The sequence below is a fragment of the Cyprinus carpio genome, chromosome A1 (assembly GCF_018340385.1).
Source record: "Cyprinus carpio isolate SPL01 chromosome A1, ASM1834038v1, whole genome shotgun sequence".
NCBI lineage: Eukaryota > Metazoa > Chordata > Actinopteri > Cypriniformes > Cyprinidae > Cyprinus > Cyprinus carpio.
In genome coordinates this window covers 11874358-11893447 of record NC_056572.1, presented here as the reverse complement: position 1 = coordinate 11893447, position 19090 = coordinate 11874358, and the positions used below count along the sequence as shown (strand labels likewise).

Below are 19090 nucleotides of genomic sequence, written 5' to 3'. Positions count from 1 at the left end.
CAAAACCTCCTTCTGGGGGAATCCTCAGAAAAAAATAAAATAAAAAAATAAAAAATAAAATAAAATGGAAATATCATTTTTAATAATAATAAATAAATAAATAAATAAAAATAAAGCTTTTTATTAAATGCTCTTTTCACCTTGTTATCAGTCAATGTGCATATCTTGTGTTATTCATATTAAGATTTAAAACGAACAAAAAGGTTACTTTCAAACAAGTATTATTATTATTATTAATATTCATAACATTTTTATTCACATAATGTTTTACTTTATTTGCCCAGGGGAAAGCAGCGTTTCAAACAGTGACACGTCTATGTATTCAATTAATTATTTATGTGGGCAACATACTGTGTGTGTGTGTGTGTGTGTGTGTGTATATATATATATATATACAGTTCATATATATATGTATATACACACACACACACACACACACACACACACACACAGTAAACTGACCACATAAATAATTAATCGAATACATAGATGTGTCACTGTTAAAGCAGCGTTTCAAACTGTATTGTTACTTCAAGAAGGTAACATATAGCTGAGGTTCCTGCTCAAGGATGCGTTCAGGTCTCGTTTGTCTCTCTCTCTCTCTCTCTCACTCTCTCCTATCCATGTGGAGTCACGATAGGCCCTTTGACTGTACGGAGGGAGGAGCTCTTGTGAAGTGAAGCTCAAGCGAATTCACTGGGCAGATCGAGAGGCTGGAGAATCTGTGCCTCCTTCATACCTTCAGTAAGAGACCGCGGGGGTCAGGCGCTCTCCGATGCGACGCGGACAGCTGAATGTTAATTGCGGACTTTTATTCAACCACTGGACTAGCTGAACACTGAAACGAGAAGTCCAAATAATGCAGGCGCCAAATATCTGAAAATCGCGAATGGACACGTAAAAAAAAAAAAAAAAAAAATGATCATGGAGAGCTAAGAGCAAGTTGGATCTGGACTTGTTCCATGCGTCTTTATGCGCGGTGGGCTCTTCCGTGCCAAGGAAGCCTTTTAAAAAAGTCCAGGCGTCCGGTTTGTAGTGCAAAACCGGGTGATTTTGTTTGATCCACAAAGCACAAATAACTTGGCCAAGTGGAGCTACAAAGACTCCTGCGCTGCGTAATTTGGGTAAGAGTGGCTTACTAATAGCACATCCGAAGTCAAAGTAGTGTGACTGTGATTATTTAAGTGTCGCTGTCAACAAAGTGTTTCGGATGAAAACTCGGTGGTATCACAACAGATGCGATATATTTTATATCCATCAAACATTTTATTTTATTATTATTATTTTTTTAAGGACATACGTGCTGGCACAATGCCTATACTGCAAAATGCATATCACTTGTTTCTTCTTTGAACAGTTTCTAATGCACCTCCTGTTAAAGTGTGTGTGTGTGTGTGTGTGTGTGTGTGTATATATATATATATATATATATATATATATATATATATATATATATATATATATATATATATATATATATATTAATCTGAAAGCATTGCAGAAGTACAATATACAGTGCTAATGTAACACAGTCTCCTGTGATCTCAAGGACACCTTATAAGGTTTATTTTACTTATTCATTCCCTGCAAATTCAATCCATGTAAATGAAACTCAGGTGACTTCATTGTGATGTAGCCGTCTGCAGCACAGATGCTCTTGCCTTCAAAGTCACATTTACACAAAGGCACACACACACACACACACACACACACACACACACACACACACACACACACACACACACACACACACTTACAAGTTCTCAGCCAGACATACCTACACACACAGACAACAATGAGTCTTAATTTAATGTATCAGAGACAGAGTTTGCAGCACCCTCTCTAGATGCCCATGAGAGATTGACATGCAGTCCACATTAAATCGTGTGATGTTTAGAGAGGTTTCAAATGGTCTAAACAGATTTATGACTATTATCTGGGTTTGATAAATGATAAACATTGTTTTGTTAACTTAAACTATACTTCAAACGTATTTCTATTTGAGGTCTCAGAGACCAAAGGTATTTAACATGTGCAAATGCAATGCATTTTCACGTGCTGTCATGTGCTAACACACCTGCCAATTTGCTTTGTTGCATTTTAATTGTACAGTATGTTTTTTTTTTTTTTTTTTTTTTGCATTGTTAAATTACCCAAACAGAAGCACATTTGTGATCTTAGACTCTTACAAATAAAGGAAATAAACCTTCCAAGCAGAGGTTTTCTTGGCAGTGCAATAATATGAATATTAAAACAATAATCTGAAGACCTCCACCCCCTCATTATAAATAACCTTTTGGTGAAATAGAAATGTTCTATGAATGTTAAAGTTTCTTGATGTCAATAAGGAATCTTTATTTTTAAAAGAGTGGATAATGTTGCATCTACAATATAAGAGACAATTAAAGCATCAATAATACCAGTCTAATGGCTTTTGACTAGGTTCGAAATACATTTAAGAAAACAAAAAGAGGAAAAAAAGAGTAAAATGAGAAATTTCAAATGTGCAGTAAATTAGTACAATCAACTGAACATATGATAGCAAACCTGTACTATTATTAATAGAAAAGTCTAAACCCACTATGACACTCCATAAAGTGTGGGCGAGTTTATTAGCTTCACAGGACTGTGGGCTTTTTCTTTTGCCTCTGTTCTTATATGTGGGTGTTTTGGCGTCTCCCTGGGGCGAGCACATAAGTTCCTCCATAGTGCCATAGACACAATGAAGGGGCCATCTGCACAAGCCCACTGATTTGTGCAGGGTAAAATGGAGCGTCACTGATTCGCTCATCCCTTTGCCCCAAGCCCAGTATACACTCTTTCTCTTCATCTCTCGATTTCTCATTCCCCTGCGCTGGATGTTAAGGTCCCCCAGTGGCATGCTGCGGATGCAACCTGCAACAATATGTTGTAGGTTACTTCCCTTTATTGAGAGCTGTGCACTTACATGCTCAACACAGACACAAACAACACCAGTGTGTCAAAACAAGCTGAAAAGCCTGCATCAGATTTCAATACCAGGCTAGATCTTATTCAAAGTGCTCTATGTGTGCATTTTCTTAAGCCAGCTTTATTTATTTAGCACTTTATACAACACAGACTTCATTAAATAAAAGACAAATTCTGCTTTAAGGCATCTAAGACTGTCATTATTCAGCTCAGTTGAACTGAACTGAATCAAGACTCAGCTCAACTCAGATGTAAGCATCTCTAAAGAAGTCAGTAGTGTTGTTATTCAGCTTGAGTCAGTTGAAAATGGATTCAGTTTGGTTCAGTAAACGTTGACAATGTGACCTCTAAAAAAATATGTTTTATATAGTATGAATGTGTGCATAATGAATGCAATCTCGACATACTACATTCACCATGCTGTCATTGTCACTGGCCTACTATCGTCAGCTGAAGTGTCATTCACAAATCCTCTTCCATGACCTCATGAGATAGCAAAGTGTCCATCGTATTCAGAATTTCGCTGGACATAGTAGGTCATCCAGGTACTTTTCTGCCTACTCTTTTATGAGTACTGTGAATTTGGACATACTTCTTTGGTCACATATTGTTTTTCGTCTACTATATAACAGGGAAATATGCAATTTCAGATGCAGCTGATAGTGTCAAATAAATTAAGTTCAGTGTTGATTTAGTTTATTTAGCTGAACTGAACTGAACTGAAAAAAAAGAGAAAAAAAATGAACTGAATTGAGCTGAATAATGACTCTGAACTGAAGTAACACTGTAAGGTTCATCAATTACAAAACAAGTTAAACTCAGCTATAAGCATCTCTAATGAAGGCAATAGTGTTAGTATTTAGCTCGAGTCAGTTCAGTATCGATTCGTTTAAGTTCAGTAACTTTGTAAATCTTATCAATTATGGAGCAAGTTATATTCAACTATAAATCAGCTCTGGAGAAGGCAATGGAGTCGTTCAGCTCAAAACAGTGTCATAATGATTCAGTTCAATAACAGTGAGTGTTGCAAAGTTCTTCATTTATGAAACAATAGTGAGACAATAGTGTCATTATTCAGCTTATCAGTTCATTGTTGATGCATTTCAGTTCAATGACTATAAAGTGCATCAATTACAAAACAAGTTCAATTCATCAGTATGCTGCTCTACAGAAGGCAATAATGTCATTATTCAGCTTGGGTCATTTCAATGTTGATTCAGTTAATTAAAATAATAGTATTTATGTTGCAACATTTGCCAATTTATGAAACTAATTTGATTCTGCTATGAAATAGCACTATTTAGCTCAATTCAGTTCAAGTTTTGTTCTTATCTGGTTTATGGGTTTTACTGCATTGCTGTGTAGTTGCTAGTGTGTTCTGTGTGGTTGCTAGGTGGAAGCTTAGTGCCCAAGTTAAAAGAGTCCACCTCCATGTCTCTTGAAATGGCTCAGGTCTTTCCTTCAATGTCAGTGTGGGAATTTTTAGCCTAATTTTATTGAACTGGTGAAAAGCATAAGTCTAATTGCTTTGAAAAAGTAATAGCTTCCAACTTGATTCCTTCATGTATATAGCACAAATGGTGCTAACCCATATGCAATTGTAATAATAATGCTTCCTATGCTACTAACAACTATGTTTAACTTTGTTGGAAATAAATGCATCTGTAGTATCAAAGGTTCTTTGCTTTTTTTAAGACTGTGTCTGTTGATGAAAACAACACTGAGCAAATTAAATCATCGATTTCCTTTCCCTGCATTGAGATAATGGTTGCCCTTGTAAATACATGTGATTCTCTAGAGGATTTGCATTGAGCAGTTCAAATTTATTTGAGCCTGGGTATCACTGAAATCCCTTTTCTTGGCCAAACTGAGGAAAAACACTGCAGGAAAGAGCAACTGCAAATATCCAGACATATCAACTTTGACATTGACATGAAAACAAATGCTTATCTGCTCAAGTTGTTTCACACATTGTTGCATTTAGAAATGTGTTCAGATTGCAATTCATTATGCAACACATTCTTAGTATTGCCACAAGGGGCACTGTAGTGGACATTAGCATTTATGATAACACTTTATAATAAGGTTTTATTTGTTGACATAACTTAACTATATTAGTAAATTATTATTATTATTATTATTATTATTATTATTGCTTGCTCTTAGTTTATGATGTTAATCAATGAGATGGAAATTGTTACTGCATTTTCTCCTCAGAAATGGTCAGTTTCACATCAACTGTCATAGCAGAGCAATAGTTTTAAGATAATCTTGCTAAGCAAGTCAAAATTTATAGCTTCCAGAATAACTCAGTTTCCTGAATAAAATCACAAGTTTAATGGCACACAATATGCACAAAACACTTCTGACTTAAGAATAAATAGCTTTTAATGCAATAAAAGAAAAACAGTTGAAAAGCTGTTAGAATTGATGATTATTTTAATAAATGATTACATCTCTGTAATATCTTCTGCGTGTATCTCAGCAACTGCAGTCCTTTTCATAAGCTTCAGGCAAAATTGAACTCACAGAGCTCAGCGATGTGAAGACTCATATGATTCATCTAGAAATGCAGTACTATATAATTTTAAGATGTCAAGTCTGTCAGACCCATTTTTCCACTTAATTTGCTTTAGTGACCAAAGAAATTATATAAAGTTTTGAACAAGCCATTTATATATCTTTTTCTTGAATACATGTAATCTAACAACATATTAGACAGACTATTTTTTTCCCTTTCTTTTCTTTCTTTCTTTCTTGAAAAAATATGAATGGTGCTTTTTTTTTTTTACACAAAACTCACCAAATCATTAAGGTGTTGAGGGTGGTTACTAGTGCTTTGCTATGTGGTTGCTAAAGTGTTTGAGTGGTTGTTTACTGGTTTACTATACTTGAGGTACAAATGGCATGAGTTTTGCACCAAATATTAATACTTTGGGTTAAAGGTTTGTTAAAATCAGTAATCCAAATTATGAGCAACATTGATGCTTGACTAACTGTTGCATGTAGCAATAAAATGGTATTACAGAAGCGTGGTCTATTAGAATAAACGTCAGTGGAGAAAAAAAAAAAAAAATCAAATGGCGAGCAGAAAAAGTGTGAGAAACTTCCTGTTGTGATATTGATTTGCAGGGAGAGGTGCATCTGTTAAATGCAAATGTTTGTTTCTGTGAGCATACCTGGTTTCATCCTGTAGATCTAATCGCTAATTCCTGTGAAATAATTATAGCACATTTGTTTAGCAACACATTTGAAAGGAAGCACACTGCACTACCTCTGCTCCTAGCTGTGATAAATCCATTTATTGCACAGCTGTGTGGAATATTTGATTCTGATTGGTCAGTCGCGACATTCCGAGGTATGTTATTCCTTTGATAACAACCGGTAAATGCTGATAACACAGGCTTATCTGGGTAACTGAAGTCGGCGCCGTACTCTTGGTAGGAATTGTTTTTTTGTTTTTTTTCTTGGTGGAAGCTTTGCGTTTGTTTAGTTAATAAAATATTAAAACTCGATTCAAAATTGTGTACAATTATTTAATTATGTCATCCTGGTATTGCAGACTTGCTCTCTCGTTTCATACAAACACGCCTGCTGCCATTTTGTGACGATTGTTTTGTATGCTGTAATGGATTATAAGATAACTAACAAACTGGTAAGATTTTAAAACATCTTTTGTCATATCGCCATAATGATTTACATGTCCGCCTAGTTTGAACTTGCCACTTGCTCGCAGCTGCTGTCTTCATGGAAGCTTTGCTTTCAAATATTTCAACTCAAAACAATATTTTGTGTCTAATTATTTACTTATGTAGCAAGTAGCTGTGTAATAAGCGGGATAATGTAAATCCAGCCGGTTGTTATCGTAGAATAACCTCCTTCAGGATGATACAAGTTCTGACCACCCTGTCGGGGGTTATTCTGCGATAACAACTGGCTGGATGTACATTATCCCTTATACTCATATCATATATGACAAGTGATGAATGTGATGTCCAGTGATGATCCATTGATTCCAAAACCTACAAAGGCATCTCAACACTAAGGCTGTACCAAAATGTGTGCTACAACATTATATAGCCTTCCAAGATAACTTGTTTTATCCAAATTCCAAGGCAACTTTTCATGCATCATAGAGAAAAAATATCCTAGAATGCACTGCAAACAAACATGGCATAAGTGAGACAAATTAAAATTATACATACACCAAGACATTTTGCTAAAAAAAAAATAAAAAATGGCCCGGTCCAACTAAACACTGAATATTTAGCTCAATATATGTGTGTATATGTATTTGTATGCTTATTAGAATTTGATTTTGTCACATTGGTCACACTGCAAAAAATATATTTTCTTACTTTGTAATTTTGTGTTGTTTTCCAATATTGTTATCTAAATATCCTCGAGAATCAAACTGACATAAGATACTAGGTCTTTTTAAAAAAAAAATGTATTAGAATTTAGTGAGTTTATGCTTAAAGGGGTCATTTGACATTGCTAAAAATAACATTATGTTGTGTATTTGGTGTAATGCAATGTGTTTATGTGGTTTAAGGTTAAAAAAACACATTATTTTCCACATAATGTACATTATTGTTGCTCCTCTATGCCCCGTCTTTCTGAAACACTTAGATTTTTACAAAGCTCATCATTCTGAAAAGCGAGGTGTACTCTGATTGGTCAGCTATCCAGTGCATTGTGATTGGCTAAATACCTCAATTGTGTGATGGAAATGTTACGCCCCTTACCATACTGTGATGGCATCTCCTGGCACAAACAGACAAAACCAATAAAACCCATTACAAACAAGGCATTTGTTGTATCCAGTGGGGACATAATTACTGATTATAATGACTTATACTGTGTTGTGTATCACACTGCGTAAACATAAAACCATGTCCGCATTTGTGATCGGAGAAACAACAAACAACAAGCGCTCTACACTGCTTAAAACTCGCAATTTGAGGTCTTGAGAACGGCGTGGCCGGCAGTTTCGACGAAGGAGCAACTGGTGGACTTGCAGCAACCACATGTGACGACCCGGGGCTGGACTCTGTTTCTTCCATGGTGAAAGCCGATCCAAGTTGATGTATTTCCTCATGACAAAGCGGATATCGTCCTCTTTTGGAAGGCCAAACAAATTAGTTTCGCTTTAACAATGAAACACACAGCACCTCCACAACATGGTGGAGGCGACAACAACAATACTACAGTCAGAATAAAAGTTATGCCTTCTTTCTTTGCGTGAACATTTGGGCGGTGTTATGCAAATCTTCCCACATCGTGACATAGACATGTTTTAGGAGGGCGTGGACAAGTCTTAACTTTTATAAAGCATATCTCTTTGGATTTGAGACTTTAGTCTTTGCAACTTTACAGATCTTCTTTATGCCACACACACACACACACACACAAAGACACATACACACACACACACACACACACACACACACACACACACACACACACCACACACATATATATATATATATATATATATATATTATATATATATATATACACACACACACACAGTGTCCTTATGTCGTAACCTTGGATGTGGTTATTAAATGGTCTGCTGCCTGAGTGTCCTGATTTTTAAAATGCTTGCATAATGGCAGCTCACTAGACCTAAATTATTCTACCTGGAATGAGATTGCAACCCTAACTGCATTGTCTTGTAAAAATGTCACTTTTGTCATGTTCAAAGTCGGAGTAATGAGTTTGAAACCAGCTTCACGGAAGACATGAAAAATAAGACAATACTGAAGTTGTACCTGTCCTTTAAATAGCATATGGTAAGCAGATTATGCAAATGGCTTTGTGGTTGGTTTAAGCAGTTGATTTGCTCCTGTGTGACAGGACCACAGTCATTGATTGCCATGCTTCATTGGCCAACCTTTTACTGGTGGTGTTTCATTACCGATCAGATAAATAATGAATGACCAACCCTTAGAATTGTGTCCGAGACAACAGCAATTCTCTCAGTCTACTCAAGCAAGACAATGCCTGCTGTCGACAAACAATGCCTCTCTGGAGACTGGATCAAATATAATTTTCCTTTCAAAAAGTTTACCATCAGGAGATTCTACAAAGATGCAAATGAACTCCAAAAAAAAAAAAAAAAAAAATTGTAGTTGTAGTGTAGATTATTTCTCTTTGGCATCTGGTTAAGCATGTTGCTGTAGGCTTGCAAGCAATTTAAATTCAGCATTGCAGGGCAAATGGTACATATGGGGCCTTACAAAAAAAAAATGTATTGCCTCAAAACAAAAGACACTGAATTATGATGCCAATATAAGATAGTGGACGCGAGAAGCGCACACTGTATTTCCTCTGTTATGGATATATGAAGCTCTCAGCCACAAACAAGTGCACTAGGCTTATACAAAATAGCCTTGAGGGTTATTTTTCTTTGCTTTAATTTATTTTAACGTTTCACAGTACATATAACATTGTATGTCATAGGACAACGATGCACTGCTGTGATGGATTATTCTGTTGTGAGTCTGCATTCTGTCTAACGTTCAGTGGAACTGGCAGTTTTGCATATACATGTGTGCATGATGTGGAGTAGATACAGTATACATCTTTGGATGTCTTCCATTCTCTCTGGCATGTGTCACTTCATCTGGAGCACCTGAGTTACTGGGCTTGGTACACTTTGAAATATGATTTTCCAACGTTGTAAATAAAACAAAGTGTACTTTTTACAAACCCGATTCCAAAAAAGTTGGGACACTGTACAAACTGTGAGTAAAAAAGGAATGGAATAATTTACAAATCTCATAAACATATTTTATTCACAATAGGCTATAGATAACATATCAAATGTTGAAAGTGAGACATTTTGAAATTTCTTGCCAAATATTGGCTCATTTTGGATTTCATGAGAGCTACACATTCCAAAAAAGTTGGGACAGGTAGCAATAAGAGCCCGGAAAAGTTAAATGTACATATAAGGAACAGCTGGAGGACCAATTTCCAACTTATTAGGTCGATTGGCATCATGATTGGGTATAAAAAGAGCCTCTCAGAGTGGCAGTGTCTCTCAGAAGTCAAGATGGGCAGAGGATCACCAATTCTCCAAATGCTGCTGCGAAAAATAGTGGAGCAATATCAGAAATGAATTTCTCAGTGAAAAACTGCAAAGAGTTTGAAGTTATCATCATCTATAGTGCATAATATCATCTTCCAGATTCAGAGAATCTGGAACAATCTCTGTGCGTCAGGGTCAAGGCCGGAAAACCATACTGGATGCCCGTGATCTTCGGGCCCTTAGACGGCACTGCATCACATACAGGAATGCTACTGTAATGGAAATCACAACATGGGCTCAGGGATACTTCCAGAAAACATTGTCGGTGAACACAATCCACTGTGCCATTCGCCGTTGCCGGCTAAAACTCTATAGGTCAAAAAAGTAGCCATATCTAAACATGATCCAGAAGCACAGGCGTTTTCTCTGGGCCAAGGCTCATTTAAAATGGACTGTGGCAAAGTGGAAAACTGTTCTCTTTGGAAAACTGGGATGCCATGTCATCCGGACTAAAGAGGACAAGGACAACCCAAGTTGTTATCAACACTCAGTTCAGAAGCCTGCATCTTTGATGGTACGGGGTTGCATGAGTGCGTGTGGCATGGCCAGCTTACACATCTGGAAAGGCACCATCAATGCTGAAAGGTATATCCAAGTTCTAGAACAACATATGCTCCCATCCAGATGTCGTCTCTTTCACGGAAGACCTTGCATTTTCCAACATGACAATGCCAGACCACATTCTGCATCAATTACAACATCATGGCTGCGTAGAAGAAGGATCCGGGTACTGAAATTGGCCAGCCTGCAGTCCAGATCTTTTACCCATAGAAAACATTTGGTGCATCATAAAGAGGAAGATGTGACAAAGAAGAAGTAAGACAGTTGAGCAACTAGAAGCCTGTATTAGACAAGAATGGGACAACATTCCTAAACTTGAGCAACATGTCTCCTCAGTCCCCAGACGTTTGCAGACTGTTATAAATAGAGGGGATGCCACACAGTGGTAAACATGGCCTTGTCCCAACTTTTGATGCCATGAAATTTAAAATCAACTTATTTTTCCCTTGAAATGATACATTTTCTCAGTTTAAACATTTGATATGTCATCTATGTTGTATTCTGAATAAAATATTGAAATTTGAAACTTCCACATCATTGCATTCTGTTTTTATTCACAATTTGTACAGTGTCCCAACTTTTTTGGAATCGGGTTTGTACAAGAAAATGTGATTTTATTCATTAGCTATACTTTAAAATGTCATGTTTAATTTAATGTTTCTAGCAATTTCTTTGTAATTAATAAGAAACAATTCTAGCGAAAGTGAAAATAGGCCTACATTTATAAACCATTTTTTAAATTGTAGTTCAAAGGTTGTCACCTGCTTAAAAACATGAAAGAACAAGAAAGATCTAGTATCTCAGTTGTTTCTCTTAGACATCCTGGATGAGTGTAACATAAGATCTGTCCACATGATATATAATCTTCTTGCTATTCCAACAATAAATCAGAAACCTCAAAATACTACTGAATTTAACAAAAGCACAAGAATTAAGGTGGCAGTAAAGATCTCACTTGATTATCCTACAATGAATGTATTTGCTGAGGTTAATTTATTATAATTTATTTATTCTATTGAAAAAGAACCATCATAATCTTAAACTCAAAAGCAATCTCAAGAGTGTCTCAAATTGTGCTTAGGTTTGACAAGATGCCAAGTCTCAAATTTCAATATAACTCTTAAGATTTTTCATCAAATTATTAAAGAGACCAGAAACATACCAAATTATCTGGACAATTCAACACTGAAAAAAAAAAAAAAAAAAAGTTTTAAAGTTTGAAAAAAAGTTTGAAAAAGTTTGTTGAATTAAATGTGAAATTTTAAAATAGATAGAATGAAATACAATTTTCTTGTAAAACATACTCTAATAACCTGTTTTATTTACCATATATATATATATATATATATATATATATATATATATATTAATAGTATATATATATATATATATATATATATACTATATATATATATATAGTGTATCCACATTCATTTAAAATATCTATAATGCTTCTGTACTCAACAATTGTCTCAGTTGTTTTCATTTGCTAAATGAAAGAGAAATTTAATTTCATACTGTACTTTCTTGAGCAATCAGAGCATTATGTTGTTGATTTCTTCTACTAGTGGATTTGAGATTTTAAAGTCTTTTTCTCAGGATAGAAGTCTTAAACATCTCCATTTGTTCTACGTTTAATCTCCTCACTCTCCAGCAGGAAAAACAATTGAAAGATCAAAAATATCTAATTCGGCCTACGCTTTGGGTAACCGTGTGAGAGAAAGACAGGACAATTTGCTGTATCAGGACAGATGTTCCCATTCCCTTGCAAGGATGTGTGGAGTGGGTTAGACAGGAAGGGTGGGTGTAAACCTGAGGGATGAGGATTCATGGGTCGAGCTGTATGTACGTATTATATAGGTAGATATTTAAGTAGATGGATATTAGGCCTTGCTTAAATGCATGGGAGCACAATATGTAGGCTTGACTGGCTTCTAATGGACCACAGATTCTCTCCTCACTGTCAGCCACACACTGCTTGCTAAAAATAGGAATGGGACCACATTTTTTCCCTTCTTTGTGCTGTCATCTGGCATGACATGCAAGCATTCATATTCTCTGCAGTTTTTGTAATCTTTTAATCTAATTTTATTTATGCTCCCGCCCCCTTCCACTGCCGTTCTACCTGCATCCTCAAGAGAGACGACGAAAACCATCGTTATTGTCTTCACACGCTGTGTTTGCTCAGAGCTGTCAGTGCACACAGCCTGTTGGTGCCATGTGGCATGCCGGACGACTCAATGTTTGATTTCATGTCAATTCAATTGGAAAGTTCATTCCTCACAGATTCTCTGGGACTCTGGTGTATTTTATGTTTCAGTTAATTTGCATGGAACTGTGTAATGTCATTTTAAATGACATTATAACAAAAAATAGCATGTGGTTATTTATTTTTATTTTTTTTCAGTGGAACTGTGTGAGGAAGACATTGCTCGTTCAAAGCTCCAGGGATATATTTTTCATTTAAATATCAACTTTGTCCAATATGTGTCTCAAATTTCAAAGTTCCTTTGAAGATAAAAATACACAAATAAATAAATAAATAAATAAATGTTGACAAAGAATATACGCTAATACGAATATACGAAATATAGAGCTATGAAAAGTATAAGAATAGCAGATCAGATCATTTAGTCTTGGAAGAATTTTATGAGAAACATTTGAGCTCATATAGAGATCTCTTTCTTTTGATTGTAGATTTAGGTATCATGGCAAATCTAAGTAGAACTGGAAATACTGTTCAGATATATCCCCTGATTTGTATTTATTTATTTTATTTATTTATTTTTTTATATAAATACAAGTTGACACAAATAAGTAGTCATGACGATACAAATGTGTTTAGGGATGAGTCTGATACTGATTCCTCCTAACAATTCTGATTCCAAAATTCACTAAAAAAAAAAAAAAAAAATTAACAAAAGAAAAGAAATAGAAAACCTTGCAAAAGTGTTTAATGATTTTTCACATTATTTTTTAGAGGCGGTATAAATGCAATCCGAAAATTCTTTCCATTTATTTATTTTATAAAATGCTACTATCAAAACTTATAATGAATCTTCACATATTGCCATGTGAACAACAAACAGCTGGAATTTGTATGTGTTTGTTTCTCTAAAAGGACTGGCACATATGTGAAATGTTATTGGAAATTCTGTTCTGGTATTAAGAAAAAAAAAACGGGTTCTGAATAAGAACTGGTTCTTGGCTTCAATCCTACAAATAAGAAAAAGACAATTATTAAAGAGTATAGATCTATAACAGCTGGAATGTGCTGTCTATGCATGCATACAAACTCGTTGCCTTTACTGTGGGAAAATAGTTGCTTGATCTAAAAATTATGAGACATATAAGCATGTCTGATCCTAATTAGAATGTAATTATCTCAGTTATTTGAGATACTTAATTATTTCCCTAAGTATGTAATGTGATATAATCATTGCTATTATCACCATCATCAATGACGCATCCAAATTATTCATTTAGGACTATTACTGTGTTAGTTATAAAGTGTTCTTGTGTTCCACTCACTGCTTGTTTGCAATAATAAAATGCAATATGTTAGCAACACACTTTAATAGCTTTAATATGTTTGTAAACTTGTTAATATCTGTATTTAGGCACTTTGTTTTTTCTTCAAATCATAGGCTGTTTATTCTATTAGATTCAGCACTGTAAACTTGCAGTAATTCCCATAATTCAGTGTTCTGCTTATAGTTATTTAATGAGTTTGCTAACTGCACTCAGTAATTACCTTTCCTTCTCCTCTCTGTGTTGTCTTTTTAGATACAAGGAAGAAAAAAAATGCTGGCCCGGATCGTTTTCATTTGCTCCTTGTTTGCTGGTGCTAGTTTTGGAGATACTGAACCCAAGGCTTTGTACGGTGGAGCTTGCAAATCTTTGTGCACCTGTGAAGAGAAAGATGGACAATTGTACATAAACTGTGAAGACAGAAACATAAGCAAAATCTCGGACGTGAAAGTACCGTCAGATAAACCTTTCCATTTAAATCTATATAAAAATGACTTAGTGGAGTTACTTGCAGAGGAAATGGATGCTTTCAAGAACGCCGTCACCTTACATCTCGGTGCAAACAGCATACAGGAGCTTGAACCTGGCGTGTTCAGTGCACTGGGATCCCTGAGAAAGCTGCACATAAACAGCAATTTCCTGGTCATGCTGAAGGAGGACACATTTCACGGTTTGGTTAATTTGGAATACCTTCAAGCTGACACCAACTTCATCCGGTTTGTGGAGCCTGGGGCCTTCAGCAAGCTTGTCCGTCTTAAAGTTCTGATCCTCAATGACAACTCCATCGAGTTCCTACCAAGCAACATTTTCCGCTTTGTTCCTCTGACACATTTGGATCTGCGTGGGAACAAACTGCAGACACTCCCATACGTGGGTTTCCTGGAACATATTGGTCGTATCATGGAGCTCCTGTTGGAGGACAATGACTGGGTGTGCAATTGCGAAATCTTGCATTTGAAGGTCTGGATTGAGAACATGCGAGCACAGTCATCCATTGGCGAGGTGGTTTGCAACAGACCTGAAGATCTTAGGGGCACAACTTTGACCAGGGTCAAAAGGGATTTACTTTGCCCCTCCCATGCTGACATCAACCTCGAAGAACCATCAAAATCTCTAGACATGATTGTCACCCCATCCACCAAGGTTGTTCAGATACCAAATGTCAACGATGGCACAAGAACACCCACACCTGCAAACGGCCTAGGCACATTTTGCGTGCCAATGTGCTCTTGTTCTCCCCAAAGTATGGGGTTTTTAATGCACTGTGAGGACCAAGACATTCAGAGGATATCGGATATAGGCATTCTTGAACAAAGCCCAAACATGCTGATTTTGACAGGGAATATGATACAGCGACTTTTTAAATATGATTTTGTGACGTACGACAGTTTGGAATTGCTCAATTTAGCAAACAACCAAATAGACTACATTGACAATGAAACCTTTCTGAGTTTGAGCAATTTGAAAAAGCTGTACCTGAATGGAAATAGGATAGAGAAAATCTCGGTAACAATGTTTCTTGGCCTTCACAACTTGGAATACTTGTACTTGGAGTATAATGTCATCAAAGTGATTGAGGCTGGATCGTTCAACCCTTTGACAAATCTAAAGCTCCTGTTGCTAAACAACAATCTACTCAACACTCTCCCTGCACAAATATTTCGTAATGTGCCCTTGGTGACATTGAACCTAAGGAAAAATATCTTTATGCACTTACCAGTGAGTAATGTGTTGGACCAGCTCAATTATTTGGAGCATATTTATCTTGAGGACAATCCTTGGGACTGCACTTGTGATTTGGTCAGCCTCAAACAGTGGGTAGAAAAGCTAAGCAAGGAGACCGTGGTGGGTACCATCTTATGCCACACTCCTCAAAAACTGTCTACTGCTGAGGTTAGAAACCTGAAGCATGATGTTCTCTGTCCTGGCTTGGTCACGTATAAGTCCCTAACTGGAGACACTAAGGACAATAGTGTAGTCACGATTGCGCCTGAGGGCGGCACCACCGGCTTCTTCCGATTTCTGACAGATGCAGTGCCACTATCGGTACTCATCCTCTGCCTTCTCATCCTTTTTCTGACCTTCATTTGCTGCGCTGCAGGGATCATCGTGTTTGTGCTACACCGTCGGCGGAGACAGGCCAAGAAGAAACAAGTTGAGGAGCAACCTCGCGAGAGCAGTCCCATCCACCTGCACTATAGCATGTATGGCCAGAAGACCACCCACCATGTAACTGAAAGTCAAGGACCCGGCATGTACGACGAACCTGTCCGTAGCCCAATCATTCAAGTCTGCAGGAACCCTAGTTACTGCTCTCAGCACAAACAATATGAGTTAGATGAGTACGATAGCGAGAAACCTAAACATATCTGCCATAGCATTCTTGACAAGGAGAGTGAATCCCTACTTGCAGGACCCAATGTGAAGTTTAGGGCCATCACCGACTACCCCACTGAGTTTGTGAGTTTGGGAGATGCAAGCTCCTTGTACAAGAACATCTTAGAAAGGGAACGGGAACTCCAACAGCTCAGCCTCACTGAATATCTCAGGAAAAACATATCACAGCTACAACCGGCTGTGGACATGCAAGTCCCCAACCACCACAAAGAGCTGAAACTAATGGAGACTCTTGTTTATACAAGGCCAAGGAAGGTCATGGTGGAACAGACTAAAAACGAGTACTTTGAACTCAAAGCCAACTTACATGCCGAACCAGACTATTTAGAAGTCTTAGAGCATCAAACGACTTTCAACTGAGATAAGTACACTGTATGCTTTGATTTGACAAATGATACTCCAAGTGCCTTGACAGTTCATTCTGAGCTCTGATTTAGCCAGAGAGATATAATGCAACAATGTCAGAGTAGAGGCAATTCTCACAATACAATCATTTGATGCAGACACAATGTCTAATTTCAGGTGGACCTTTAGCGTTAACATGCTATTGGAGATTGTAGATGAAGGATTATACATTCTAACAAAATTCCAGTCACACAGAAAGAGTTGCAAAGTGTTGTCTTTGGACAAGATTGGCTTTGATACCAGAACATTTAGTGTGCATTGTGGTTAATGTATTCTCTTTATGTTTGGTAGGGAAGACTAGCATAGAGTCACTTCACATTTATATCTGTGTATCTCTTATTACGTACGTGAAAGATCTTCAAGCACTGTTTATTTGTAGCAATGGAAGAAAACATGTTTTCTTTCTTTTTTCATTTTCTTTTTTTTCTGTCATACAGAACATTTATGATTAGTTAAAACTTTCTCTGATTTGCTAAGTTTTGAATTAAACATTCCCAACACAGTTTTTGTTCATCGAATATTAAATAATGGTTGTATTTGGACCTCAAGATGCCTGAAAATAACATTTATTAATAACTAAGGCATCAACAAGAGCGTGTAGCTTGCCAAATGGCTATTGTTTTGACCCTAAGATCAGACTTTATGAGTGGGATCATTTATTGTGCCTGACCTCTCACCTGGAATTCTCAACACTCCTGGAGAGTTTATTCAGAAATCATGTCATTCAGACCCACTTGCTCATTACCTCCACTGTTTCTGATATGGACAAAAACTCTGCTGGGCATCCTAGGAGAAAATGAAAAGAATTGCACTACTTAAAATATAATTCAAAGGTGGTTGATGACAATCACATTGTGGGGCTGCACAGTCTATGCCATTTTTTTTCCCATAGGAAAATCAAGTAGTGTAGATTCTGGTTTGTATAATGATGTTGTTTAAAGTTCCTTTTGAAAACATAAATCATATTCGACTACTTTCTTTCAGCATGGCAATTATGCAGGGTGTTTTATCTTCATTATCTGGTTGGAGAAGAAAAGAAAATATATATCTATATATGTTCATGTATAGAGAAAATATGCACACAAATTATTGTGTTAAGCCTTGAAATGTTTTACTGTATGGAAGAGCACCATAGCTTTATTTTGTACTAGTGTGGATGAGAGTTATTTATTCTGTATATTTGTACATAATTTAACATTTATATATGTTTGTGTGCCTTTAATGTGGTACCAATTAAGCTGTAAATAAAAAAAAAGTAAATAAAATAAATAGTGTATTGTATATTATTGGCAGCAACACAAATAACACTTTAATACAAGTTAATAAATAAATAAATAAAATAAGGGGGGAAACAATGGAGGAAAATCATATAATTTTATTTCAGTGGTCCTCAACTGGTTGGTGACAATGTAAAAAAAAAAATATATATATATATAAATAAATAAATAAATAAAATAAAGTTGATATCATCTCACACAGCAGGAAAAACTATGTTTAATGGGAATAATATATATATATATATATATATATATATATATATATATATATATATATACATATAAATTAGACTCTACAGTATTTTGGTCTGTCACTTTATAGAAGCTAGTCAAATTAGACAAATGACAACATGGAGAGACTGCTTGACGTGTCCTCATCTTCAAACCAAGAACAAATATACACAAAGTAAAATAAAATACAATACAATCGAGGCCGCCAGTGCTTGAAGTGGAAAAAAAGAACCCCCTAAAAAATAAATACATAAATAAAATTGAATAAAATTGTATGTATATAAATGCTAACAGAAAGAAAGAAAGAAAGAAAGAAAGAAAGAAAGAATGTAGTTTAGAGCATTTTTAATATTAATCAGCACCAGTTAAGCTGCGATACCAAACAAGACCACATGGAGATGCCAGAAGACCACTAAACCTGCTGCCTTAACCTGACTGTACATGCTACTATACGGATCCATTCAGAATAACTGAACCACTGACCAGTGCATAATCTAAAACACCTTCAGCTGGCATTCATTATAAAACACTCGTGCTTTTAAGCCAAATACACACTGAAAGGTGCAATTTACTGCCATCTGGACACAATTCTTTCCGCCATGATGAAATTATTTGTGTTTTCTCTGCATTAGCTCTGTTT

At 36.1% G+C, this 19090-nt stretch overlaps 1 protein-coding gene across 1 annotated transcript; it reads left to right on the top strand.

Moving 5' to 3' along the window:
- The first annotated feature begins 452 nt into the window (after positions 1-452).
- On the top strand, positions 453-18207 carry LOC109054415 (SLIT and NTRK-like protein 6). The gene is made up of 2 exons (XM_042744269.1): positions 453-1124; positions 14396-18207. The coding sequence occupies exon 2, from the start codon at positions 14414-14416 to the stop codon at positions 16895-16897; it is 2484 nt and encodes an 827-aa protein (XP_042600203.1). The 5' UTR covers positions 453-1124; positions 14396-14413; the 3' UTR covers positions 16898-18207.
- Positions 18208-19090: the final 883 nt, after the last annotated feature.